The 11,350-nt window shown below is 34.0% G+C and overlaps 1 protein-coding gene across 1 annotated transcript in view; it reads left to right on the top strand.

Moving 5' to 3' along the window:
* Window positions 1-212: 212 nt before the first annotated feature.
* The window catches only part of LOC118734707 (allatostatin-A receptor-like), a gene marked incomplete at its 5' end in the record, with an annotated part of 36,749 nt that continues 25,611 nt past the window's right edge, over window positions 213-11,350 (top strand). The window contains 1 exon segment of the mRNA XM_036464414.1: window positions 213-899. Within this exon segment, the coding sequence (XP_036320307.1) occupies window positions 374-899 (526 nt within the window).

The following is an 11,350-nucleotide window of genomic DNA, read 5'->3' as shown; positions in this document are numbered from 1 at the left end:
ATATTAATTTAAGAACGATGGACTTCTATTTGTCCAATAACTACAGCTGCATTAAATTTTGAAGTCACTTATAATGATGGACATGCGCGTGCGTTTTACCCTTCGAATTTCTTTTATCGCCTACATTCGTGCATATATATAGTACAAACATACATATAAATATGTATTAAATGTCAAATAAAATTTAATTTCCGGTTTCCTTTTTCTTATAGAAAAATCTATCCTTTTGTGACCCGTACGCGAAGTTAGCACCCACATTGACGCCGGACAAAAGGATATTACTCTGAGATGGAGAATAGTAGCAAGGAAGGGTATTATGAAAAATGAGCACAACAAAATAAAAGTGTAAATTAAATAGCAGGCATCTCACAAAATGGCTACTGGATCAACATGTGTACAGATGACTGGTATTAATCAACAGTTATGCAGCGAAGAAGCTACGAAGGAGCGCAACGTGCAAAGTCCTCCAAACCTTTCACCTAAACAAACACACAGCAAACTGTACAAACAACGTTATCACAGCCACGTAACGCAGCTTGGGCGGTTGTCACCACTTTTGCTCGCTTTATCAATGCCACTTTTCGTAAAACCCACGCAGACTGCCTGTACACACGAATTCAAGACTGTCAAGAGCGACAGTAGCAACAATGTAAGTACCGCGGCTGCTGTGGAATGTGGCAACTTTACGCTGAGCGATGGCGTTGAATTTTTGGGCAGCCGCTCTACTTACACGGAATATCCTTTGATGGATGAAGCCAGCAGCAATTTCACACAACTACATGATAATTTGTTAGATTTCGAGTTTGATCCATTGGAGAGTGTTGTGTCTACGGTGGTTCCGGTCTTTTTCGGATTAATTGGTCTGGCTGGTTTGATTGGCAATGGACTTGTGATATTGGGTAAGTGTTGAAAAAAAACAGAAAATGCCTTTTTTGATTATTGAGATTGAGGTCAAGAAAATCAACTATATTAATCATTTAAAGGCGTGTGTAAGGTGAAAGGCTTGTGCATAGTTTTTTAAGGTAATTAATGTACATAAATGCAATAACGCTAAATCATTTCAAAACTTATAACCACGGAGAGGATTTTATGGATTTTTCCAAATTCCAAATATACACATTTGATTTTGCCATTTTCTTTTCAATAAGTGATTACAGCCAATTTAAAATTTTTCACAACATTTCAATGTTAAAAATAAAAGCTCATATTTGAAAATAGCGTTTTGAAAAATTACTAACCGACTTCAAAAAGAGGAGAAGGTTATCAATTCGTCGGAATATTTTTTTTACGTATGTTACCGCATAACTTTGAACTACCTTAACCGACAACTTTGAACTACCTTAACCGATGTCTATAATTCTTTTTTTTAAGGAAAGACGGTATCTCACAGGTGGTCCGGTACTAATTTAAAACTGATCATTGGATCATGAAGAAAGGTACCTATAATTTGTATATGAGAATTGAAGTCGATTTTGTTTTTTGCTTAAAAATTACATGTTAAATAACAAGTCAATTTCTTCATGATCCAATAATCGGATCTAAACCAAATTAGTATGGGACCACGTTGGAGATGCCTCCTTTTTAGAAAAACAATTATCCAAATCGGTTAAAAATATTCCGACAAATTGGGAACCTTCTCCTTCTTTTGAAGTCGGTTAAATATAGCAGTGTAAGCAATGTTCAAATATACTGTCAAGCTGATGTTGGCATTATTCAAAGCTGTTTTACAGCCAACGAAGGTTTGGAGACTCTAAGGGTCGTGGATGCAATATAATCGCAAAGGGCAAGGATAAAAGAAATAAATATGTACATTAGGGCGGGTCGAAAAAAGTTAATTTTTCTTAAATCCATTGGTAATAAATAGTGAAAATAAATTGTATCACGAGGTCAACAAAAAGCCTGTAAAATATTTCTCGTTTATTTTAATTGCAAGAGCCCGCGCATCGACCCCCAAATGATGCAAAGCACACTGGAATAAGACGGAATCTTGTTAAAAGTCCAGGGTACAAACTTTTTTGTTTCATTGTAATTGCTTTGTTAATTGTAATTCTTCGTTGATTACTGTACTGCTCTTTATGTAAAGTAGCATTCATATTTCTGGGGTGTACCTGGGGTAATTACCTTTTTTAATATTAGCTATTGTTTGCGAATTTTCGCAAATTTAGAAAGACTTTCGGTAGCTATGTATAATACGAAATGATTCTCTAAACAATTTCGGGGTTTCCCTTAAACTGGAAACAGCCTTGAAAATTCCGAAAAACTTAAAGTATTTATTGAGAGGTCAAGAAATGTATGAAATAAAAAAACCGGTTTTATCGATAAAAAATCCGGTTGGTTCGATATTCGAAAATGAGGATTTAAAAAAAAGCCGCCTACAGATATCCAAAAACTGGTGCAGACCGGTTTGGAAATTGGAAAAACCGAGTCAATCACTATGTCCGACTGTTCTTTTGACTAGTATACATACCTATATATGTACATACATATCAGGGATGTTGCGAATAATTGCATTCGTATTCGTTATGCGAATGATTCGCATCATTTTACACATTTGCATTCGCATCAAACGATACGAATGTTTTGCGAAGTGTACATGGCCAGAGAGTCCACTCTAATATTGTTGAAATGGCTCCAAGTCTGTATAACCAGGGTGCGGACAATAACCGGCTTTTAGCTTTAGGCGCTAAACGGTTATGTAGTATATCAAACAAAATTGGTGGACCTTCAACAAGTATACTGCTAAAAGTCTTATAAGCAACCTAGAAATAATTTTAGATTCCTCCAGCGAAAGCGAAGGCTCGGATGTAGAACATGGAGACATTAAAAATGTGAAATAAAAGGTCAATTGAAGGCGAACCTTAAGGAAAAACGAACTTATCTCGGTTAAAATCCTCTCGATTGATGGAAAACTAAACTTAAATACGACAAATTGACGGATCTGACCCGCAAATATTTGAGCGCCCCAGCGACAGCATTACAAGTGAGCAATTGTTCAGTGCAGGTGGCCTTATATACGAGCCTCTAAGAAATCGCCTCATGGGAGAAAAGGCAGCAAAATTATTATTATATTTTTTTTTTAAATATAATATGCCCCTTTTGAACTTTGTCTGCTAGATTAAAACACTGTATAGGTTAAGCACTCGTTCGTACAAAATTGATAAGTAATAAAAACGATGACTTAAGTTGATCATATCTTTTTTAATGTTATTCCTAACATTCGCACATTCACATTCCAAAAATTGGGATTGGCATTCACATTCGCGAATGTGAAAAACATGACATTCGAAACATTCCTAGTACATATATAAAGGTATAAAGGACGAAGTCGTAATCAGTTATATTTTTAACTAGCTATGGATTTTAAAATTCCATTTGAGTTTGGCTAAGATATTCGACAGCTATTCATAGGCGTAGCCAGGTAGGTGCAGAGGGGTGCTCGAGCCCTCCACCTCTGACTTTCAAGTTTTCCCTACATACATATGTATATGTTACCGGCCAAACCCGATCTTAGGACAAACTAGTTTTTCCTAAGCTAAACTAGTTCCTCCCAGCTCCGATACATCCGACCACGCCGAAACAAGTTGGACGCAACAATTTAGTGGACTGCGTACCTGGAGTTGGACTGATGAGGGTTATATTTTTGAAGCGCGGCCAAAGGTGTTCTACGCAAAAATACTATGGCGCCTGATCTAGTTTAGGCTAGGCAAAACTAGTTTATCCTAAGATCGGGTTTGGGCGGTAACATATATATAAAATAATACGCTGAAATTTCAGCTTAGTAGGACAGAGCTGAGCTGGCTACATAATTTCAAAAATGGAGCTGACGAAACTAGGTCTCCGAACGAATGAAGAAAGTGATCAAAATTATACTTATGTTAATTGTTTACCGGAGGGCGGTCTGTACAAGCCAAAAACAAGTTTTTTGCATATATTGGAAATTTTAAATTCAAAATTTGTTGAAGCCAGTGGTGATACGCTAACCTCAAGGCCTCATTTTTCGCAAAATATGATAAGAAATTTAAAAGTAAATTTGTACCGAAATATTATAATAATAATAATAGATTGGCGCTTACAAATATGTTAGTGTTTGGCCAAGCTTCTCCTCCGATTTGTGGCGTGTGCCTTGATGTTGTCACACAAAGGGACCTACAGTTTTACGCCGACTACCAACTGCGGTTGTTTTTTATGAGAAGCTATTTTTTATGGCAGAAATGCACTTGAAGGTTTGCCATTGCCTGCCGAGGGGCGACCGCTATATTAAAAAAAAACTTTTTATTTTTTGATGTTGGGTTGAACCGCGCTTGAACCCAGCCCTGCGAATGGGTAGTGCACACTGCTAGCCACTACACAGCAGCGACCGCCAAAAAATTATGAAAAGGTTTTATTTGGATGAACATTCTTTAGAACTAGATTTTTAAATCGCAAGATTGCATTCAGAATAAGAAAATGAAAAAGACAACAACATAATGCGCTGGTGATTTTTATTACATAATAAAAAGAACAATTACGATGAAGTCTCATCTAACAGTTACCATTTTGTAGTAAAAAAATACCAATCACTGATAATTATTTTTGATTTGAAATATTATTATATTGGTATAAAGATGAGAAAGGAAATACTCCAATTTATTGTGTTAATATTATCAAAGTGGCTAGGGTGTTGATTATACTCACAATTTATGAAACTTCAAACAATTTTATTATCGGTAAAAATTTGTTTATTGAAACTTTTTGTATCATGGTTCTAAGCATGAATTATTTCCAGTTAACAGCTGAGCGTAGCGTTCGTTATTCGGCGTGCTAGGAGTATGTTTGGAAAAAAAAGAAAGAACCCAGTCGAATTTCGACAGTAACTGGCACTTTTGTATGTAAAAATGTATAAAAAATTTAATAAAAACTAAATTTTTCATACCGGTTCAGTTTCAATTTCTGCTTAATGACAAATATAATAAGGCCAGGTAAACCTCGTAAACTTTTTCTACGAGGCATTTACGCGTTTAGATGAATACCCATAAATTAATTGTACAATTGGTAACCATTTATTAGAAATTAGTATATTTTCTTTTTTTAATCATGCGAATCGTGCAATTTTAATTGAAAAAGTTGTTATTGCAATTAGCAAGGTATATACATCGTTGTTTCAGTATTCCCCTTTATGCTTGAGTTAGTTAAATTTAATTGTATGTTGGTTCCCTTGAATACCCACTCAGAGTTTCTTTGCACTTTCTTTAGAAGACGGCGCTAATAAATATAAAAGTAGATGATATAATTAACATACTGCTCATTTTAGCCCCACTTACTCGGCCATTGCATTAATTATCCTTTGTGGGAGGATATACATAGGTTTATATCAATCCATTTTATTACTTGCAGTATTACAGTACATTTCTTTCAGAGTAAAATGAAGCACATAGTAATTAATTATATGTACATATACATATTTGTTTCGCGTTTGGTGTATAAAGAAATATCTTAAAAGCTAAATTTTTTTGCAATACATAAAGGACAAGCAGACTAAACGTTGTAAAAAAGAGTTGCCAAGCTGAGCATCAAAAGAACTGAATATCCAACCTATTCACATTTGCAACCGAATATTTACGACGTAAGCATGTATGTATGCAGAATGATTGAAAATACTGTATAAATTGTGCAAGCAACAGATGTTGAAGTACATTTATGCCCAGCACTACAGAAATTTATAGAAAAATAGTAGAGGAAAACAACTCAATCAATCAACTTCTACGAATAGCAAAACACATACATACATAAGTATATTCTGCTATAAAAAAGTAGGTAATGTAGCATAGTAGCCTACGTAGACGGTGCACTCGGTAAAAATAAAATACAGTAAAACCCGCTAGCTCATGAGCTGAGAATTAGATCCTGACATTTTCGACTTATGTTAGAGGAATTTTTATGGAAAACTCGTACACATGAACCAGTGATGCCAGATTGGAAGTAATTTCCCCATTGGAGGGATATTTTGCAAAAAAAATTATTAAAAAGGAAAAAAGGGGCATTTCAAATAAAAAAGGTATTTTAATTTAACACAATTAACGATACATAATTGACCAAAATTCAAGAATATTCGACACTCTTACGTAATTAATCGTTCTGAAGATGTGATGTGGAGTAAAATGATGTATTAAAAATGTGTGTCTTATTTTTGCAATTTTTCTCACGTTAACCAATTCAAGTGCTGAGTAAGAAAGAATCTTTTTGAATTGTAACTGGTGTTTCATGTAAAAAGCAGAACAAATTATCTGATGAAATGCATATGTATACAAAATAACGGTTGTTTTTGAATAAAAAAAAGTCAAGTGCTTCAACTCTAAAATCACCAAAAACCATTTTCGCTTAGACAATGCAAATAATTTGTAACAGTGATAGTTTTAAGAATTGCCAGTAAGTATTCAAGAATAAAAAACATATACATACTTACATACATATCGTTACCTTAATATAGAAACTTTTTTTTTAAATCTTGGGTTTCAATTTACACTGAAGCTAACTTATGAATGTAGGATGTTTTTAAATTCTTTTAGGTCTTTATTGCGTAATCTACCGACCTTTGAATTTCGAAAGAATATTATATGTATATACGTATATGTATGTTGAGGTAACTATATAAATGTTAATTTTTTTACTACTGAAATATATGTTTTGAATTCTTTGGGAATTTTGTGGGATAAATTTTTAAGATGTGGGAAATTGAGAAATTTGTTCCCGATTCTCGAGGGTAATTTAGCAGAGAATGTCTGGCATCACTGGGTTAAACGCCCAACAAGTTATCGACATAGACATTTTGTACGAGTTATTGGTAGAGACTGAAATTTATTACGACTTATAGTTATTTTACATACTTATTAAGCTTACGATTTATTGAGATTCTACTGTACTTGGATGTGTGTATGTAGGCGTTCTCAGTTTCTGTGAAGGATGTTTAATTTGATTCTTGTGGTCGTAGAAGTAATAAAGGCATAGAGAATATTAACAAAGTTTTGCAATTCGATCGCTTTGCTTTCTCTTCCGTTGACAGAGTAATACATACATTAGTTAGCCTCACAAAAAAAAATGCCGGTTTTGCAATGGAATTATAAAATATAGTAAATATGTATGTATCGATTTGAAAACACCGCAAAATGGTAATTTTTTTGATTCCGGTTTAAAATTTTTTCAGCAGACCTTTTAAGGTAAAACTCTGCTGTAATCTGAAGTAAATTTTTGGGAAAAGTATTTAAAAAATAATAATTTTATTCTCAAAAAAACGCGATTTTTGAAGCATTTTCAAATCGGTCCAGATCACATAACTCCGATGAAAAAACAAAACCCATTTTTTTGTATTTGGCGGGTGAATCACCCTAACATAAATGTGTATATATTTTGAGATTATTTCAAATCGCGTTAAGATACGAGAGGGAGATTATCAAAGCCTTGCAAAGCAGGTTTTCTTATGGGAAAACGTTGCCATCCCAGAACTGTGCAAGGGCTTGGCAATACTTCGGGAAGCCGATTAACATTTATAAGTAAAAGGAGTAGTAAATAAATAAAATATTTTATGTTTGAGTGTACCTGCGAGTATATATCTGCTGCATTTTAGACGAGCCTTAATTCTTATTTGTTTAAAGTGTGCACATTTTTAAATTGATAAAATTCCCCGCGCAGCTACAACATTGACTTCAGTGTCTCCAGCTTAGCCGTCTTCCATCTAGATTTAGCCGGTTGCGATAGCAAACAGCCGGAGAAAATTCGAGTTAGTCGATAGCCGATTTGTTAGCCGTTTTGGAAAAAAAAGTTAACCGTTTTTAGCCGTCTAGATTCCATTTTTATTAATTCAGCGACCCAAAATCTATTAGAAATGGCTAATTGTCATGTCGGACAGTGTTATATAAAATTGAAAGACAATTTTTTCTAATCCGAAAAGTCTTTAAAAATACCGGGCCGATTTCAATGATTTTTATTTTTTAGTTTAGTAGTTAAGTTTTATTCTCAATACCTAGAAAATAATGAATTGTTTTACTGTTTGCATAAAACGCCTTTGTGTTTGGATGTATTGCCAAAACATATGCCAACGCATATTCGAATCTGCCTTAATTACAAAACATCACTGTTGCCCATACTAAACGGTTTAAGGTAAGAGAAAAAGGGATATGTTCATTTTATATGTACTTTTTTAACAAACTTTCTTGCAGAGAAGTTGTTTAAACTCTAAAACGAAGAAACCGTTAATTAGTAAACAAATTGAAAATTTTAATTCCAAAGTTGTTTGAGTTTTTTTTGTTGCTTGTTCCCTTTTATTACTCTCTGATATTACTATGGATTTGATTTCGTCTTTGAAGAGGTAATAATGTCAATTGAATTTATTTCGCACCATTATGCGAAATAGTGTCAATTGACCTTATTTTCGTTGATCTTGTTACCTGTCACCTAACGTAAATCTATGCCCCCAAGCGAAGAACATTGATTACACATATACTTTTTCTTTATTTATTTATCCGTCAAACAAGTAAAGAAGTCCAAGTTCTGGAGAAGCCGAAATTAAATACGCGGCGCACGTCCGACCAACATCTAAATAAGAAATTTTTTTTTTCGAATCGCAGTCGCCTATCGGCAGGGAAAGGCAAACCTCCGAATGTCTTTTTGCCATGAACCATCAATACGTAAACTTAATCACACCGTCTATCCTTTTACTTAATAAGACTGTAGTCTATAGTTTCAAAGACTATAGTATCAATGGAACTTTTACTAACGTAACTTCAAGTAACGTCGTGTCAGATACTTCGGAAAGGTTTTAACGTTTAAAACTTGGAAAATTAACCTGTAATACAGTACCCCCCGCTTAAGTACCTAGCCCGTCTAAGTACAAAAATTTTTCGTACCCGATTTACCATTTTACCAATAATTTTCCCCTTTTAAAATCTAAAAAGTCAGCGGCAATTTTTAGCCACTTGAAACTTACACATTGGGTACATTCTTTTGCAACCAAGCTACAAAAGAACACTCGCTTAAATTCCGAAATACACGCAAAGCAACAACAAAAACTCGGAAATTTATCCGAGGTCAGCCAGGTCGGTTAAAAAATACGCGACCTGAAAGGTAGTTACGCAAATACTTCGCATAATTACTTATTTAAATTGGTTTTTGTATCTAAATCCCGTTAAAGTAATGACATGCTTCTTGCCAGCTACCAGCAGGGTTGCTTAAGTAGCTACAAAAAAAATGCACCTATTATTACACTAAAATTGAATAAGCTATAAACACTTCTGAGAAAAAAAGTTTGATATTTTGATGAAAATATGATGAATTTCTTTTCAGTGTTCTAAAAAATTTTAAGCTTAGGTTTATATGGTATTTGTAAGGCAATGAACTGTGTTTTAATTGAAAAATCTTAAAAATTAATAAATAAGCATAAGTGGTGAACATCATTTTTAATTTGGTCCGAAATGATAGATATGTCCAACACTGTATGTATGTATAAATATGTATAATCAGTGACTTTAAAGAATTGAATTCTTGTAAAAATTACATAACATTGCATTATAGCTTTTTTTTTTTATAAAGTGTTTGTTTATGTGTTTACGTGTTTAAATAATGCTACGATCTTGGTTTTAAACTAGGTACATGTTACCAAGAACTTTCTTCTAAGTACGCAACCCGTCTAAGTACCTCAAAAAGCTTATATTTTTTGTGAGGTTCTTGGGTGGGTTTTACTGTATTTCAAATGTTACTACGACAAATTTGATATAAATAGCCTTACCCAATTCGCAGAGTTCTGCAATTTTGTAACCCAAATTTTGTCAAAACCCAACTTCTATCTTATGTCATATGTTTGATTATATCTTTAAATATATAGATACCGTCAAATAATTTGTTTGAATGAAGGGCTACTTAATTTTTACACAATAGTAGAAAACCTTTTTCCAAGTTTTGACTGTTTCATTTTATTCAGCAATTTTTATTGAGCTTGAGGCCGTTTTTCATTTCATTTTTTAACATTTTGTCATACAAATGCCACGTCACGCCATATTGGAAATGCGTATGCAATTACCTTCAGAACATCAAAACAAATTTAATAAAACACAACTATTTCAAATATAACACCGTGCGACAAAAAAATGTATCAAAACACACGAAAGAATCGATATGCTCACGTATCAATGGGCTAAATATAGTAAAACGGCGTTTTTAGTTTTTCACTCTGACGTCAGGATTTTTTTTCAAAGGACTTTGAAGTTTTAAAGATATGATTAATTGAAAAAATTATTTTAAAAACTCAGTGCAATGCAGAATAACAATATGGGTATGAAATATTTTTTTTTTGTATAATATGTCGTCACTAGACACGAATAAAGGCGCGAGCTCAAACGGCGAAAAAAGACGCATACAAAAATTTCAGCGTCAAAGACTCTTAACATACTTTGCCAAAGTTTTTTATAAGCATCTTTTTTCGCAAAATATTTTTAAACGCCTTTTTTCGCCGTCAAAACACTAGCGCGCCTTTATTCGTGTGTAGTGACGATGTATTTATTTATTGAATCTTGCTTTCGAAACTAACAATAAGTTTTCTTACATTGTCTCAGTGAGCTCCGGTTACACGGGGTTGCCACCTTACCTAACCTAACCTAACAATAAGTTTTCAGATCTTACAAACTAGCATTAAATTTAAAATCTCTGCAGCAATGCCTATAAATTTTGTATTTTTTGCATATATATTTATTGCAGTTGTTGCGAGCAGCAGGATCGCTGGATATCGTGCTGGGCAGGAGGTCTGGAAGGACGAGTTCCAGAGCCGCACTGCCTGGGCGGGTGGAAAGCACTAGTTTCCACGCCGCGCCTTCGATTCTCTATATTTAAGTTATTACAATCCAGTAGGCTGTTTTCGGTCGGAAAGGACAAGTTTCCGAGCCGCCCTGACATAGGTGTTGGGTAGACGATCTGAAAGGATGAGTTCCAGAGCCGACATTGATATATTGGGGATATCAAAATATATTATATTGTTAATCATTTGGTAATATCGGAAAAATCCTTTCTTTTTAGTATTCTGGCATATCTCGGGCTAAGAAGGTCCCTCGCTAGTCAATTTGGATGGTTCATTAACCGTACTGAGTAACTGATGCTTAGCCCTATTATGTCCTCATGCAGCGTATTTACATTAAGATCTTGGTGGATATTCGTATTTTCTATTGAATGTCCAATTGATCATGAAATTTTGTTTGCAGAACAAAAACTTAAAAATTCTGTTTTTTGAGGTCATCTGGAAAACCAATTGCACGGTACTATTTGTACTACACGTTTGGAAAAACATGTATACATTTGAAAAGGTGTGTCTCTTTGAAATTATTAGATTTGC

This window comes from Rhagoletis pomonella, unplaced genomic scaffold, assembly GCF_013731165.1.
Source record: "Rhagoletis pomonella isolate Grant_MI unplaced genomic scaffold, Rhpom_1.0 Rhpom_scaffold_00002, whole genome shotgun sequence".
Lineage (NCBI taxonomy): Eukaryota > Metazoa > Arthropoda > Insecta > Diptera > Tephritidae > Rhagoletis > Rhagoletis pomonella.
The sequence above is the reverse complement of the archived record's forward strand: the minus strand, read 5'-3'. Positions and strand labels throughout refer to the sequence as shown.